At 41.7% G+C, this 18,385-nt stretch overlaps 1 protein-coding gene across 8 annotated transcripts in view; it reads right to left on the bottom strand.

Annotated features, from left to right (window-relative positions):
- The window catches only part of GHR (growth hormone receptor), a 203,450-nt gene that overhangs the window by 103,243 nt on the left and 81,822 nt on the right, over window positions 1–18,385 (bottom strand). For all 8 annotated transcript variants that reach the window (XM_065598886.1, XM_065598884.1, XM_065598885.1 and 5 more), the window contains exon 2: window positions 2,280–2,360. In XM_065598886.1, the coding sequence (XP_065454958.1) occupies window positions 2,280–2,349 (70 nt within the window). In that variant the 5' untranslated portion in view covers window positions 2,350–2,360. The remainder of the gene's footprint in view (window positions 1–2,279; window positions 2,361–18,385) is intronic.

Below are 18,385 nucleotides of genomic sequence, written 5' to 3'. Positions count from 1 at the left end.
TGGAACAGGACATAAAGAAAGAAAAAGTGGTTCCAGCCCATTTTGGGTAGCAAAATAAACACATCAGCGACTATCAGACTGACCTACGTTTCTTACATATGAACATTCATTTTCAAAGGATCTCTTGGGTAAGCAGACTCCATGGACTGTAAAAATTTGATCCATGCAAACAGAAAATGGGGGAAAGCCCAGCAAATAACTTACATCATCACTGAATGCTAAAAAATTAAATAGTTTTCAATAGCACCTGCATTCTTTGGTAACAAATGCTATATAAGGGTGAAATTTACTCTGTGCAGGAGGCCAGCCCACAGGCTAGGCATCACTTCAAGCCTTCGTAACAGTAGGGTTACCATATTTAAAAAATAAAAAAAGAGGACACTCCACGGGGCCCCAACTCCGCCCCTTTCCCCACCCCCGGCCCCGCCCCAACTCCGACCCTTCCCCTGAATGCCCCGCATTCCCCCTCCTCCCTCCCAGCCACGCGAAAAGGGCTGCCCGAGCGCTACCAGCTTCACAGTTTGCCGGGCAGCCCCCAGACCCTGCGTCCCTGGCCGGCGCTTCCCCAGCGCAGCTGGAGCCCAGGAGGGGAAGCGCCCAGCCGGGGGCGCAGGGTCTGGAGGCTGCCCAGCAAACTGTGAAGCCGGTAGCGCTCGGGCTTTGGGCAGCCCCCATGCCTCCGGACCCTGCGCCCCTGGCCGGGCACATCCCCTCCCAGGCTCCGGCTGCTGTGCTCCTCCCCTGACTCTTCGGCTCTGTTTAAGAGCCGAGCTGCCCGAGCGCTACCGGCTTAGGGCAGCCCCCGGAGCCCAGGAGGGGAAGTGCCCGGCCGGTGGCTCAGGGTCCGGAGGCATGGGGGCTGCCCGAAGCCGGTAGCGCTCGGGCAGCTCGGCTCTTAAACAGAGCCGAAGAGTCAGGGGAGGAGCACAGCAGCCGCGGGAGGGGAAGTGCCTGGCTGGCGGTATTTTTCCCCAGACATGTTCGACTTTTTGGCAGTCCCCCCCGGACAGGGGTTTGATTACCAAAAAGCTGGACATGTCCAGGAAAAAACGGACGTATGGTAACCCTACGTAACAGTATTTAATAGAGACTTGTGCTGGCTCTCTATAAATAAGTGAATTTCACTTTAAAGTTGATAAGATACAGTACAGATTAAAAAAAACCCTGATGCTATCCTTCCACCTTCATTATTTTACTAACTTCTATAGTATATCTATAGCAATTTAGTGCTTTAAATTACAAAATAAGTAAAAAGTTTTCCTCCATCATTTGTGACAGTAGCACTACTGCTTCCATTGCTGTCTGGCCTCAGCCTACCAAATGTAAAAAATACAAAACAGAGCAACCATACCTGAACAAAACAAGCAATGAAGAACTCCAAACAAAATTAAAATCAACCAACCCAGTGCTAAAAGAAAAATGAAAGCTTCCTGACCAGCAAGAGTCAGAAATATGCTCAAGAGAATTTTACAGTAGATCTAGATGGCAGTAGGGTAATTACATCATATTTGATTGCTACTGATCAGCTCAAAAAAAAGTAAGGAACCTGACTTAATGAGTGGTCTGGCCAGTTGATGTTAACAATATCAACAGTCCTGTGTCCTCTTTCAGACCTTTTATACTGATTTTACTCCAGTCTCAGTAGTTTCCCCTACTGGAATTTCTTGTACGGCTTGCTCATATGGTGCTGGCTTTAAACTTGACATCTGCATCGTGAAAATGCTTCCTTCTTACTTCTAGCCATTTTAACATTAAGTGCATCATGAAATTAAAATGAACTCTTTTTGAAAAAAACATAGAATTCTTTTATAATCTCTGTACCAGAGAGGTGCTCTCAGCACAGGGTGGCATTTCAAGAATCGGGATAAATAAGACTAAAAGAGCTCTGCCCTGATCTCAGACAAGTAGAGATTATTAAATCGTTAAATCTTAAATCAGCAACTGAACATATCCCCAGGAAGTTTCAGTTAGTTTCCCATCCTGAGTTGCAAGCAGCACAATTTGCTTTAGACTGACTTGTAATTTTCTCTTTGGATGTGTAGATATCAGACAAACACTGATCCCACTTCCATCTCATCCAGTGCCATGAGCCATTGGCTGTATGTTAAATTCACCACTCCTTTTATGCTGTAGCACTTTGTCTTAAACTCATCTATGGCCTTAAAGATAACAGCTACATTTTCTTTTTCAGAAAATCTGCAGTGCACACACTTTGCAGAGACCAAAGAACTCAGACGTCACCAACAATGGCCAAAAGATGTTTAAACTCAGTAACTCACCTTCGCTTGTAGAAAGAGAATCATTTGCACAAACCAGTGCCAGAATAAGCAACAGCTGCCGAAGATCCATACCGCTGGGTTCTGCAATCATAAAAGACAGTACAATCAGATTCTTTATGAACTTGTCTCATTACATTTAAATGCGATTTAATGTATCATCTAGTTTATTTAATTTCTGAATGGAGTTAAAGCAAACGTTTATGAGGGAAGCATGTTAGAATACATTTTATGGCCTCAAAGTCCTACATTATATTACTCTCTATGACAGACAGTAAATACTACTTCCAGAGGACTGCTCGTTTAATAAATACTGAGGGCAATGAGGGATTTTCTGGCCTTGGCCTATATTCCAGGAATGCTCCTTCACCACATTTTCCCCACACAGCCTTTTGAGAATGAAATGAAAGGATTATCTTGTATTCCCTCGGAAAATAAGAGATGTTAGTAACACATTTTTAAAGGGGAAGAGATTTTGTTTCATTTGCAGTAGCTCACATTTCTCAAAAGTTCTGCTGGTTTCTCTCCTTTACCTTAGTGGACTTCCAGTGCTATGTTACCTACCATATTGTTAGCATCACCAGAAAAACAGTAAAGATAAATTGAATAGGGTTCAAAGAAGAGCCAGGGAAATGATTAGAGGATTTGAAAACAAAGCTTATAGTGGTGATTCTCAACCTGCGGCCCAATTGGCACAGAGCTTTGGCCCATGTGACATCCTCAGGGCCATAGAGCAGTGAGATCAAGAAGAAGTGAGAAAAATACAATCTGTGGGTCTTGCTGCACTTACAGGGAACACACTGTTGAAGCATTCATGAGGCAGACTGGATGGAGAGGCGACACAGCACTTGCTAACAAATTTATGAGCAACCAGCTCAGACAGAGACTGCTTAAGCCTCTGGTAATATTTAATTCACACTGAGCATGCTCAGAGGCTCACAGGTATTAATCTAGTGACTTGACTATGTAACTTCAAACACTTGTCCTTACAAGGAACGAGACCACCACAAAGCCCTACTAGCAACTGAGCCATAGAGGTATTATTGGATGCGGTCCACATAGCACATTGTGGGTCACATATGCGGTCCACAATGGTAAATAGGTTGAGAATCACTGGCTTATAGTAATAAACTAATTAGATTGGGCTTCTTAAGTGTAAGAGAGAAGGTTCAGGGATGACTAGGTTACAGTCTAAGTACCCACAAAGGGAACAAATATTTGAAAATGGGCTCCTCAGTCTAGCAGAGAAAGGTGTAACACGATTCAATGGCAGCAAATTGAAACTAGACAAATTCAGACTGGAAAGAAAAAGTGTATATTTTTAACTGTGAAAGCAATTAACCCCATTGGAACAATTTACCAAGGTCCATGGTGAATTCTCTATCACTGGCAATTTTTAAATCAATACTGGATTTTTTTCTAAAAGATCTGCTCTAGAAATTACTTGCAGAAGTTCTATGGCCTGTGTTATACAGGAGGTCAGGCCAGATGATCACCCTGGTCCCTTCTAGCATTAGAACCTATGCATAACCATACCTAATAAAACAGAGAAGAAGGCTGGTCCTGCAGTTATGGTGCCAATGTGGGACTTGGAAGACCTGAGTTCAATTCGCTGCTCTGCCAGAGTTCCTATGTGATCTCAAGCAAGTTACTTATTGTCTCTGTGCCTCAGTTCTCTGCAAGATAGGGATAATAGCGCTGCCCGACTTCAGAGGTGGTGTGAAGATAAAAGCATTAAGGATTGTGATGTGCTCAGACACTACGGTGATGGGGCCATATAAGTCCGCAAGATAGATACCCTGTGTTTTTAGGGATATTACTAAAGACTTTCTTAAATAAGGGGTTCAACTCCCAAACAAATGCCAAGGCTGATCTAATGCTCCAGGAGACAACATTGTGTCCTATGGTATGGGACTCCAGAGAACAAACTGTGCATCCCAGCTCTGTGGACTACTGGAGACATTCATTATGGAGTCACTTTATCAGCTTCATCATTAGGGCTGTTTTGTGATCTGAATTTTAAACAGGATGGCAATCCCTCTATTGCACACTTCCAATGTTTGAATTTAGTCAGACAAGGTTGCCCTTATATAAATCGATGGCACGCCCTCATCTCGAATACTGCGTACAGATGTGGTCTCCTCATCTCAAAAAAGATATACTGGCACTAGAAAAGGTTCAGAAAAGGGCAACTAAAATGATTAAGGGTTTGGAACGGGTCCCATATGAGGAGAGATTAAAGAGGCTAGGACTCTTCCGCTTGGAAAAGAGGAGACTAAAGGGGGATATGATAGAGGTATATAAAATCATGAGTTATGTGGAGAAAGTGGATAAGGAAAAGTTATTTACTTATTCCCATAATACAAGAACTAGGGGTCATCAAATGAAATTAATAGGCAGCAGGTTTAAAACAAATAAAAGGAAGTTCTTCTTCACGCAGCGCACAGTCAACTTGTGGAACTCCTTACCTGAAAAGGTTGTGAAGGCTAGGACTATAACAGAGTTTAAAAGAGAACTGGATAAATTCATGGTGGTTAAGTCCATTAATGGCTATTAGCCAGGACGGGTAAGGAATGGTGTCCCTAGCCTCTGTCTGTCAGAGGATGGAGATGGATGGCAGGAGAGAGATCACTTGATCATTGCCTGTTAGGTTCACTCCCTCTGGGGCACCTGGCATTGGCCACTGTCGGTAGACAGGATACTGGGCTAGATGGACCTTTGGTCTGATCCGGTACGGCCTTTCTTATGTTCTTAAGGTGGGTGAGACAGTATTTTTTATGGGACCAATTTCTGTGGGTGAGAAAGACACACTTCTGCACTTACACAGAGCTCTACTTCAGATTCCTACCAACTTGTTCTCTTATGCATGTCTGTAGCCTGCCTTCGTGTGTCTCAGAGGTGTGTCAGAGGGAAGGTATGATGGGAGATGATCCTCCTTGAAGGTGGTGTGATAGCCAATAGCAACCCAAGGTCCTTTACTAAAAGGAATTCTAGTTCTGAAGGCAACAGGGACTGAGCTCCTCACTTGTGTCCACAGCGCACACCTGCAGCACCAAAGGGGGCTTGGTAATCGCCCCCCCAGGAGAACTATCCTGGAGGGTCGAAGAGAAGCTACAGAACAGTGATATGCTGCCACACTTCTGGCATTGACAGCTTGAGAATGATCTCAGAGGGGAAGGAGAGGAGAGATCTGTTCTAAGAGCTGAAGTAAAAAACAAAAAAACACCATGAAATTGTTCCTGGAACAGAAGATCGTTCTCAGGAGAAACCGTTCCTGTGAAATGGCAGCTGCCCTCTCATTAGACAGAGCCATAGCTTAGCAGAAATCCCCACAGGAATATCTAGAAGTGACAGCAGACTGCGACGCTGATGGCTGTCTCACAAATTGATTCCCACAAGGACAGCATTGTTCGGGGCTGGAACACTAGTTTAGTAAGAGATAGTTTCTCAAACTGCTTCCCCACCCCCCAGCTTCAGAAAAACCAACCCTTTACATAGTCCAGTAATGGTTCCTTCCACCACATGCCATTAAGCGTAGGAGAAGACAAATTCCACTGTGAAGGCTCCTATTGCCTAGCAGATCAAAAAAACCCAACAACTGCAATGCACAGTATCTTGGGGAAAGCTGTGTGGTAAGGTGTATAAACTCTGCCCTGCAGTGGGCATGGGCGAGAGGGTTAAAACCAGCAAGAAAAGTTACAGTAGCTGACTGTCCTCACTACAGTGAGTGCCAAGAACCCCTGCCACCAAGCAATGTTCATATGGGTCAGCTGGGGCTAATTGCGCCAACAGAGAAAGGGAGCCAGGAACTATAAAAAGGGAACGAATTTCTCTTTCTGTGCCTTTTATACTAGTGCTGGAATGATGATAGCCACAAAGAGATTTAAACTTGACTTCTGCTAGTCGGGTGCTAATGCTGTCAGTGTAGGCAGGGGTGACCCAGACTAGAAATCAGTACACAAAACCATGCTAGAGACAAGAAACCTAGCACAGTTTTTAGCTTACAGCATGGTTTGTAACACTGTTCTGTACTGGCCAGATATAACATCTCAACACCCTGTTAACAAGAATGTTATTCTAGAGTCAGACCTCTGAACCTTGAGAGTCCCTGGGACCTCATAAGACAAAGGGAAAAGGACTTCAGAAAGCTATTTTGTCCTGAATATACTGACCTCTGGCTAGCACAAAAAGCTTTTTGCCTTTGCTACTAGCATCAACTCTCCAAACTTAAAACATAAGATCATTTCTACTGCAGTCAGCTTCAGTGTAGTGAGCCTACCCTATTAAGTTCTTGGTTCCTGAAAATTTATACATAGCTTATTTGCCATAAGCTAAACAACAAAATTATTATTAAGAGCGTAGAACTGATTTGGGGAGGAAGGTTTAGTTTTCTCTGTGCTGCTAGGCAATGACAGGCAAGGAGAAAGGCATAGAAAACATACAAGTAAAGATAAACGCACACAAATACCTCCATTACCAGTGATTATGAGTGTAGGGGAAAAATACATGCAACATCAGGGGCTTTAAAGCACAGAGCTATGCTGCATTTAAGATGTATGTAACATTTATGGGAGAAGGAGGAGATTTATTACTGAGTTTAAATATATAGCCTTGCAGTGTTTTGCCAGGGAAAAGCTCTGTGTAATTCTTGCAGAGTATTTATACATTCCTCACAAATTACCTCATGGCAAGACTTGTGATAGCAAAGTCAGTCTCGTTTCTATTCTTGCATAATAAAATACAGATTCTGCCCAATGTACTTGGTGAAGGCATTTTGCCTGCTCACCCTTGCTCCACAGAATGCCAACAAGAACGAACAATTCTCTAGTTAGAATGAGTTACAACCCTTCAAATCTACAAAAATTAAAATGGTTACAGGCCCAAACAGTTACATCACTCCCAAACACTGAAGTCTGGATTTACTAACCAACAACACCTGAATGAATGGCTGTTTTAACATAAGCTTTTTCAGCATTATGTACCCAATTGAATTAAAGGACAGAAATAACTTTGCATTTGTATTAAAAAGCTACAGTACACATATTGCAAGTGATAATCCATTACACTAAAGAATGAGAAATAATTCTGTGAATTAGAAATTGTGCCTTGCAAACAACCAACCAACCCACCCAGTGACATCAACCAGAAGAACCCAGAATGCAATACTGAGCAAGTCTCATAAAATACTGCAGTATTTTATATGTGGTTTAGCCCATATTTTGGGATTATCACAAAACACAACCTACCAGTAAACTGAACCGTGAAATAAAGGCTTTTTTTCATTAATCAGACTTCTAACATAATAAGGAAGAGATTCAAATGAGTTAAATCAGCTCTGATAAAAGAGGTTCTCAACTATTACTAACAGCTTTAATTATTGAAACTGGAAAAAAAAATTACATCCATGTAAAAATTTCTGTTCAGATTAGATTTTGTATAATCTAACTCCCCACCTCAAGTTTAGGGCCTAAACCAGTGGTTCTCAACCAAGTGTGCAGGTACCCTTGGGAGTATGCAGGGGTCTTCCAGAGGGTACATTGACTCATCTAGATATTTGCCTAGTTTTAAAATAGGCTACATGAAAAGCACTAGAGAAGTCAGTACAAACTAAAATTTCATACAGACAGACTTGTTTATATTGCTCTACATACCATACAGTGAAATGCAAGTACAAAAATTATATTCCAATTGACTTATTTTATAACTATATGATAAAAGTGAGAAAGTAAGTAATTTTTCAGTAATAGCATGCTGTGACATTTTTGTATTTTATGTCTGATTTTGTAAGCAAGTAGTTTTTAAGTGAGGGGTACGCAAGATAAATCAGACTACTGCCAGGGGTACTGTAGTCTGGAAAGTTTGAGAGTCCTGAACTACTGGAAAGCCTCACTTCAAGATCAAACCCCATAGACCTCAGCTGGTCCTAATTTAGCTGATAAAATATCACAGTTCACACTATATGCCTTCAGTAATTTGACCAGGAGCAAATCTTTCTTTCATGGATGGATACATCAAATACTTAATTTGATGTCCCCACTTCAACAGAAGACCGGGAGAAACAGGTCAACTGAGCAGTACCAAAGACTGATTGAAGGGTAGCAAGGTAGGAGGCTTCTCTCTGCAGAAGAATGCTAAATTGTAAGGATGGATGCAGGGGCCTGTTCTGGGAATTCATTTGACACAGAAGCAGAAAACTTTTTCCAAGCTCTATGCTTTGCCTTCTGTCATCCACTAACTGTCATGGTACTGTACACTGGACAGCAGAGCAGATGTATTCCACCTGAATGCACCTGGAACATTTATCAGCTGCTTAACTTTTTGTTTAAAATAATTCATTATGACTAGGGCTGTCAATTGTAGTTAACTCACGCAATTAACTAAAAAAAAAATCGTGATTCATTGCAATTTTAATCGCACTGTTAAACAATAATAGAATACCAACTGAAATGTATTAAATATTTTTGGATGTTTTTCTACATTTTCAAATATATTAATTTCAATTACAACACAGAATACAAAGTGTACAGTGCTCACTTTATATTATTTTTTATTACAAATCTATGCACTGTAAAAATTATAAACAAAAGAAATAGTATTTTCAATTCATGTCATGCAGGTACCGTAGTGCAATCTCTATCGTGAAAGTGCAATTTACAAATATAGATTTTTTTGTTACATAACTGCACTCAAAAACAAAACAATGTAAAACTTTAGAGCCTACAAATCCACTCAGTCCTACTTCTTGTTCAGTCAATCACTAAGACAAACAAGTTTGTTTACATTTATGGGAGATAATGCTCCCCGCTTCTTATTTACTCACTTTCATATTAAATGGAACAATATTTTTGTAGCCAGTATTGAAAGATATTTATGTGCCTGATATGCTAAACATTGGTATGCCCCTTCATGCTTCGGCCACCATTCCAGAGGACATGCTTCCATGCTGATGATTCTTGTTAAAAAATGTGTTAATTAAATTTGTGACTGAACCCCTTGAGGGAGAACTGTAGATCTCCTGTTCTGTTTTACCTGCATTCTGCCATATATTTCATGTTATAGCAGTCTCGGATGATTACCCAGCACATGTTCATTTTAAGAACACTTTCACAGCAGATTTGACAAAACACAAAGAAAGTACCAATGTGAGATTTCTAAGGATAGATACAGCACTTGACCCAAAGTTTAAGAATCTGAAGTGCCTTCCAAAATCTAAGAGGGACGAGGTGTGCAAAATGCTTTCAAGATGTCTTAAAAGAGCAACACTCCGATGCGGACACTACAGAACCCGAACCACCAAAAAAGAAAATCAACCTTCTGCTGGTGACATCTGAGTCAGATGTCGAAAATCCGCTCTGCTCTGGATCATTATTGAGCAGAACCGGTCATCAGCATGGACACGTCTTCTGGAACGGTGGTTAAAGCATGAAGGACCATACGAATTTTAGCACATCTGGCACATAAATATCTTGTGATGCTGGCTATAACAGTGCCATGCGAATGCCTGTTCTCATTTTCAGGTGACATTGTAAACAGGATGTGGGCAGCATTATCTCCTGCAATTGTAACTAAACTTGTTTGTCTGAGCAATTGGCTGATGTAGGATCGAGTGGACTTGTAGGTTCTAAGGTTTTACATTTTTTTATTTTTGAGTGCAGTTATTTTTTGTACATACTTCTACATTTGTAAGTTCAACTTTCATTATAAAGAGATTGCACTACAGTACTTGTATTAGGTGAACTGAAATATACTATTTCTTCTGTTTTTTACAGTGCAAATATATGTAATCAAAAATATAAAGTAAGCACTGTATTAGGGTTACCATTCGTCCGGATTCCCCCGGACATGTCCGGCTTTTTTGAGTTAAAAATAGCGTCCGGGGGGGAATTTGTCAATGTCCGGATTTCCCCCCCATGCAGAGCGCGCGCGGCTTACAGGGCAGCCGCCGGATCGTGCCACTCGCACGGGCTCCGGCAGCCAGAGCCCTTCCTTCACTTCCCCCCTCCTCTCCCCTGCAACTTGAGACCAGTCCCCTCCTCTCTCTCCCTCCTCCTCCCTCCCTGCATTTGCAGATCGCCGGTGAAGGCCGGCCGTTCACCGGCAGTCTGGAGCTCTGACCCTGCTCCCCTCCCCCCGCTGCGGAGTGCGCTGCTCTGCAGCACAGTAAGGGGGCCGGGGGTCAGAGAAGCGGCAGGGAGGTTCGTGGGGGGGGTAGTCAAGAGACAGGGCTCACGGGGGAGGGTTGGATGGGTCAGGAGTTCGGGGGGGGCTGTCTGGGGGTTGGGGGTGTAAGGTTTTGGGCAGTCAGGGTACAGGTGGGGGGGTCTCAGGAGGGGGCAGTTAGGGGACAAGGTACAGGGAGGCTTAGGTAGGGGGTGGGGTTCTGGAGGGCAGTTAGGGGTCCCAGGAGGGGGCAGTCAGGGGACAGGGAGCAGAGGGATTTAGATGGGTCAGGAGTTCTGGGGGGGGGCTGTGGATAAGGGTTGGGGCAGTCAGGGGACAGGTAGGAGGTAGGGTCCTAGGGGGCCAGTTAGGATGTGGGGAAGGTCTCAGGAGGGGGCAGTCAGGGGACAAGGAGTGGGGGGGAGGGTTGGGGGTTCTGAGGGGGCAGGAAGTGGGAGGGAGTGGAAGGGGCAGGGGCGGAGCTAGGACAGGATGGGGGCAGGGCTAGGGCGGGGCCCTCTTTTTTGATTGTTGAAATATGGTAACCCTACACTGTATACTTTGTATTCTGTGTTGTAACTGAAATCAATATATTTGAAAATGTAGAAAACCATCCAAAAATATTTAAATAAATGGTACTCTGTTATTGTTTAATTGTACAATTAATCACATTTAATTTTTTTTTAAAAGCTTGACAGCCTTAGTAATTTTTAAACTTGTTCTTTCCCTATTTTAGCCTCAGAACCTAGCTCACTTTCACTGGCATTCACTATGTTAGATGTCCAATCGCTACTAACCCTTTTGGTGAAAACAAACAAAAAGAGTCATTTAGCACTTCTGCCATTTTCACATTTTCTGTTATTGCTTTTCTCCACTCATTAAGTAATGGGCCTACTCTGTCCTTGGTCTTCCTCTTGCTTCGAATGTATTTGTCAAATGTTTTGTACAATTCCTGACTTTAGGCATGCAAGCAGTCCCACTCATATTTAAAGTGAAGCACATGCCTAAATATTCCACTTGATTGGAACCAGAGTGCTCAGCACCTTGTAGGACAAAGTCCTAGGAACACAACACAGAAATGGGAACACAAGCAAAATTACCTTACGGACATAAAATTATGTAACAGTAACAAAAGCAGAATTAGACTCCCATCCAGCAATGTACTTAAGTATGCGCTTAAACATAAGTTGTAACTTATAGGGCTACTCACATACTTAAAGTTATGCATTTGTTTCAGTGCTCCATTTGACTGGAACCTTAGAGGAAGCTACTTCTACTGCTATGGCCAATGTTCAATCTTAAGCCTTTTTAATGTTGATCACTATGGTATTTAAGTATTGCAGGAAACTAACAAGCATGGAAGCACATTTTGGAGAACAGTGTGGGATCAGGATAATGGAAGACTGGATTTGCACCCACTATGAAGACAGCAAAGTCTCAAACTTTTCCAAGCTTGACATGCACAACAGATATAGCTAAGGATACAACAATTAGTGTGAGTGAAATTTAAAAGGTTAAATATGAAGGGTGATGAAACTCTCATTTAACTCAGCGGGAGCAGGCTGTGTTTTTGAAACTACCACATGATTTTTTAAAAGTATTACACCTCTACTCCGATATAATGCGGTCCTTGGGAGCCAAAAATCCCTACCGCATTATTGGTGAAACCCCGTTATATCAGGGTAGCGGCAGGTGGGCTCCAGTGGTGAATTAAAGAGCCCCAGGGCTCCGGCTGTGGGGAGCCCCAGGCCCTTTAAATCGCCACCCAAGCCCCTCTGTCGGAGCCCCAGGGTAGTGGTGGCAGGGCTCCGACGGTGATTTAAAGGGCCCGGGGCTCCCCACAGCGGCCAGAGCGCCGAGGCCTTTAAAGTGCAGCTGGGACCCCGCTGCCAGAGCCCTGGGGTAGCGGCAGTGGTAATTTAAAGGGCCCAGGGCTCCCCGCAGCAGCCGGAGCCCCAGGCCCTTTAAATCACTGCCTGAGCCCCACTGCCGGAGCCCCGGGGTTACCGCGCTATATGCAAACCCGTGTTATATCAGGGTAGAGGTTTATCTTCAAATCAACACCTGGACTGTTTCAGTGAACCTTAAGTAAATGAGATGGAGGGAGGGGTGTCATTAGGTGGTTCATTTTAACTAGCTATACTGAATTTATTTTCTCTAGTGCCGGCACCTTTCAGAGGCCATAAAATAAAGTTCAGGAAGCTGGAATTTATGTGGACTAATCGAACTGCTTAATGTGGATTAACATGAAACAAAATGCGTTATAAACACTAAACTCATGCTAAATTCTTTTACATGCTACTAATCAGATTAAAGTCTGCATAAGAAGAATTGACATAGTATTAAGCAAGTTATTGACTTAAGTATTAGATAAAATACAGGATGGTAAGGGTTTTATTGGCATGAGTTTGGGAAGACCACATTACTCGTAAGTGGCAAAGTCATCAGAGAATTATATTGGTTATCAGAAACAAGTACCAAATAAAACCTTTTCATCCCACACCCCACTCTCCTATAATTTTCTATGGCCTGTACTACAAAGTTGCACAGGTTTAATAGAAAGTGTGGCGTTAAACTGATTTAGTTAAACCAATGCAACTGTGTGTCTCGATATTTATTGGTTAAGCCTGCACCTGTAATTTACTAACCTGAGTAAGTCTGATTTAAACTGATGTGTGTCCACACAGGAGTTTGCAATGGTTCAATTAAATTGTTTTTTAAAGCAATTGAAAGTCAAACTGGTGCAACTTGGGTGTGTAAACAAGCCCCATATCCCATATAGCATACAGAAGAAATATTTTAGGCAAGCATTAGACCATCATTAAAGAGTTTATTGGCACTACCAGTTATAAAGCCAGACCCCTTATGTACTGAATCATGGGCTGATTATCCACTGCCTTGCAGCTTCACACCTTGCAAATCTGAAGATGCAAGCTACAGAAAATTACTTAGCAGTAACTCTTGCATTCAAGAGTTGTATTACTTAATACATAGCCATACAGGAAAGATATTGGGCCAGGTCCTTAGGTGATGTAAATTGGCACAGCACCACTGAAGTCAATAGAGCTAAACAGATTTATGTCAACTAAGGATGAGAATTGGATTTGATATTTTATATAAATGTGTACTAGAAATAAGTAGCAGCTTTTGAATTCTCACAACAAAGCTCTCAGTGAGACAAGGACTGAGCTATTGGAGACCTCAAGATCATGGAATACAGCTGTAGCACAGTGAAGAAAAATAATTACAACCACCTATATAATCCAAAATGATTAGCAATTTTGATATTGCTAACCATTAGCTAGTCTTCTATCTACTTGCTTTTTCAAATATTAACACCGAGCTGTATCTTCTGTATGTTTATTAGTCTTCAACCAGTGTAACTAAGGAGCAATGGCAGATGTGAAATGGCACATCAATCACCACTGAAACACCAAAGATCAGTGCATTAGTAACTCTGTATCACAACCTTTATCTTCAGTCATGAAAGATGGAGGAAGTGCAGCTACCAACCCATAAAACCATGGCACCAACACTGTACTTTGTGTGTTATAAATAGAAGCGTCTCTCGATGGGGAGACAGAGTGGCTGCCAAACGGATGCTGAGCTGGATGGATCGATGTCATGACCCCCCATCTACAGGAAATTCACAGCACTATATTCTAAGCTAAAGGAGGCGTAAAACTTCTGGAGCAGATTCACCTGCTTTGAGTATTAAATTGGGAAACCATGTGTCTGTATATTTCTATTTTTTATTGCACTTTACAGACATAATTACAAGATTTTTGCCCTGAGGAATTTACAAGTTAACAGCCTGATCCTTTTCACACTTAACTACCAGGTTTACCACTTACTATTGCACATAATCCCATTGACTTCATTAGGATTACTCATGGTAGTATGCGCTATGCCTGGTAGCGTTTGCACTATGAAGTACCAAATTAGACACATGGCATGATTTATGATCAGACTGTGAAGGTTGAGATGGGTTATAAATCAACATTTTCTTTTCAGGTTTTAAAAGCCACCCCCACCGCATTGACCTTGTGTTGATGCTGAAATATCTGGTAACTCTGCTTTGATGTGAATCAAGCAGCAAAATGCTCTTCGTAACTGGCTCTCCTGCACTTAATCAACATGTTTATACCACATTACTGAATAGTTAGGATTGCAGTTTTTCCACAAGGCTATTAGTCTTGCTTATGTAATCGTGCATGGACTCTCTTCTCATTCCATACATGACCAACTGCAAGGGGCATCCCAGTTACTTGATTCTACCTTGTGGCTTTGGAAAAACAGTATGACTGTTCCCCCCCCTTTAAAAAACAAACAAACAAACAAACCAGTTCCCACAAGTTTGAGGTTGCAAAAAAAAAAAAAAAAAAAAAAAAAAGTCAAGGGGCAAATAATACATATAGAGGCATTCATGGTTGTGTTTTTAAAGAGACCTTATTGCATTAGATACAAAGATATTGTTAATGTTTGGAAGACATTAACAGTTATTTCATATGCTCCCAAGATACGTACGACACTTTACATATAAACATGATTCAATTTTGCATTTAATTACAGTCACAATAAGCAACATTCGTGATGATGCTAATTGATCTTAGGTCTTAAAACACAGTGAAATTGAGGCTATGTCTTACTTTACATACCTTACAGCAGCACAGCTGTACGGCTGCAGCTGCACCACTGTAAGGTCTCCCATGTTGCCACTCTATGCCGATGGGAGAGAGCTCTCCCATCGACATAATTAAACCATCCCCAACTAGGGGCAGTAGCTAGATCAGCAGGAGAGTGTCTCCCGCCGACATAGCCCTGTCCACACCGGCACTTGTTAGTGAAACTGATGTCAATTAGGGGTGTGTTTTTTTTCACACATGTAAAACAGATTCAATTAATTTTGTAGTGTAGACTTGCTGTGAATGGATGGAGTACAGCTGGCATAAATTGAACCTGGGCAATATAGAAGTCATGGTGGTGGGAAGAGGAAAGCGTTTTGAAATAGTAATTTGCACCATATCATCACCCTCCACCAAGCAAGGCTCCAGGGACAGTTTTGCTAAATTAAGGGCTACAGTATTTGGCTTTAAGAAATTTAGGTTTAGCAGAACCCCAATTCCACAGATTTTGCTTCATCCTCCCCTTCCTCTCCCCTCCCCAACCCCCCCCCCATGTAGTTAAAAACAGTACACAGTCAGCCTGAATGGGCCATTTAAGAAGGACAATATAACTTTGAAAATACTAATCTCTCACCTTCCTGAGAAGCTTCCTGGGATATTGCTTTGACATTGCAGGGTCATGTGATGATGTCACCTAGTATAGAATACCACGTTGGACACTGCTGGTATTTTTCCACTGGAAACAAAGGATTCCTGCATCATGTAAATCCTACTTAAGGCTGGGAAGTTAGTCAATCAGGGCTCTTCTCCATTGCCTCCCGGCCCAAGAAGGAAGACTGCCGAAAGCACCCGAAGAGACAAAGGAACTAAGCTGGGGAAAGGCAGGGTCTGAGTCCAGTCTGAGACAGGGGTGTAGCCTATGAAGGGAAATAACTAACTCTGAGCTGCAGAAACTCTGCAACCTGCCTAAAACAACATTTAGGGTGGGAAATTACTATAGTAATTTAGTTTAATAAGTTAGTGTATTAAGCCTAGTTTGTGTGTTTTGTTTTATTTGCTCAGTAATCTGCTTTTCCCTGTTTGCTATCCCTTATAATCACCTAAAATTTACCTTCTGTAGTTAATAAACTTATTTCTTGTTATACAAAAACCCAGTTTGCGCATTTCACACTGAGGAAGGGGGCAAATTTCATGAGTTTACACTATATGGATTTCTATACAGCATAAGACAATATAATTTTGGGTTTACACTCCAGAGGTGTGTACACAGGAGTGCTGGCCATTCTCCTAGCTGAGTCCTCCCACAGAGAGCTGATTGCAGACTGTGTGATTCTACAGTTGGGTGTGTCTCTACTTGTGCATGTGCTGGAAAGGGGCTTGAGGGCCAGTCACAGCAGCACAGAGTGAGGGAAACCCAGGCGGTGAGACAGGCAGGCTCAGTGGGATCCCAGCACATCTGGTGGCACACCAAAAGGGGGTCCAACCCGTCACACTTACCATGATTGAAAAATACACCATCCTCATTTGTCATATACTACGGTAGCCTCTTCTCAACAAGCTCTGAGGAAAATCAGTCGTTTAATAAAGAAATCAAGAATCACACTTCAGGGCATGACTTTAGGGTAGTTGTGAGTGAGGCACATTAATTTTTTTAACATCCATTACAAACATGCTAATGACCTAGAGAGAGAGAGAAGAGTTAAACTGATAAGATCTGGAAATTGGAGAGAGAGATTTTCCTAGCAAAAGCAAGAACGTTGTGCAGTTACATTCCAGGCTTACCTAAACCTGAGGCCTAATAAATGCTTGTTATAAACACAATAAAACTACATTAAAAAGAACCTGAAGTTGCAAAGTTAAACACTCAAAAGTTAAGGATCTTGTAGAAAAAACAGTATGTGATCATGTGAATAAAGACTATCATAATGTATATGAATAATGGACTGAACTAAGGTTGCATAGGCAACATCAATTCTTAATTTTTGGGTGTTTGACTTCGCAACCATATGATGCTTTTAGCAAAGCCTCACCTTGGCACAATGTTTGTTTGCAAAGTTGCAGATTAGAGCCAGTGACACAAACAGTTATATTTATATTTGGCTTTTTGATACAGCCACAGCCAACTGTGAAAAAGGTAAGTGGATATTTAAAAGGCAAGAAGCCACACTCTAGTCCATTCTTTGAAGAAAGAAATGTCCCACACAAAGGGAGAGCATCAAACTGTGTGATTTGATTCTTTGGAACAGATTTCTTTTCAGAAACACCTTTACTTTTTCTAAGGAAGGACTGGAGTGCCGAACAACAAAAGATTGCAACATTCTGCCTCTAATTACCCTTGGAGAAAGGAAATAAAGCTGAACTCTTGCCAATCAGGTAAAACCACTGCATCGCCCCAGGGGTTACAGTTTGTTATTGTCCAAGTTAAATACTATTTATATTAAATTACCTGCAAAGAACCCTTTGAATTGCCACAATTTGTTTACACTTTCAGCTTGTAAGACTACTTAGACTAAAATATTCTGGCAAGATTACAGTGTTTAGGCTGATTTTAGGGATACCAAGTTTCCTTCTCAGATAACTTTTACAAATATATTTATTCAAATTTTACTATTACACAAAATACAAAAAAAAAAAAAAAATGACAACACTATTTTAAACTCACGGAGTTCCAAACAAGATTCTTTGTTGCATAAACTAATAGGTATGACATAACTGCCCATTGCTTATTCTTGCATTTTCTTTGAAACCCTCTATAAACAAACTATAAATTGTTTTTTGCAACAAAAAAAACTTCAAAAACTGACTCCAAAGAGAGACTGCTGAACTTGAATAAATATGTAAATTAGATAAAATTAACTTAGGTTTAAACAGAGACTGGGAATGGTTGGGTCATTACACTAATTGAATCTATTTCCCCATGTTAAATTCTCCTCACACCTTTTATGGGTCATCCCGATTATCACTTCAAAAGTTTTTTTCCCCTCCTCCTGCTGCTAGCTCATCTCAATTGATTGGTCTCTTACAGTTGGCATGGCTATTTCCACCTTTTCATGTTCTCTGTATGTATAAATATCTTCTGTGTGTTCCATTCTATGCATCCGATGAAGTGGGCTGTAGCCCATGAAAGCTAATGCTCAAATAAATTTGTTAGTCTCTACGGTGCCACAAGTACTCCTGTTCTTTCTGAGGATTAGGTGGCAATCCTTGGAGTATTACAGCTTTAGATTCCTACCAACTCTCTCTTTCAGGCTTCTGAAAAGCCTAGAGAAATGCTATTTTCCAGATTTTTCAAATGTTGTGCCACACAAATGTATGCCTGAGAAG

This window comes from Chrysemys picta, chromosome 6 (assembly GCF_011386835.1).
Source record: "Chrysemys picta bellii isolate R12L10 chromosome 6, ASM1138683v2, whole genome shotgun sequence".
Classification (NCBI taxonomy): domain Eukaryota; kingdom Metazoa; phylum Chordata; order Testudines; family Emydidae; genus Chrysemys; species Chrysemys picta.
Note: the sequence above shows the minus strand (reverse complement) of the source record. Positions and strands in the feature narration are given on the sequence as shown.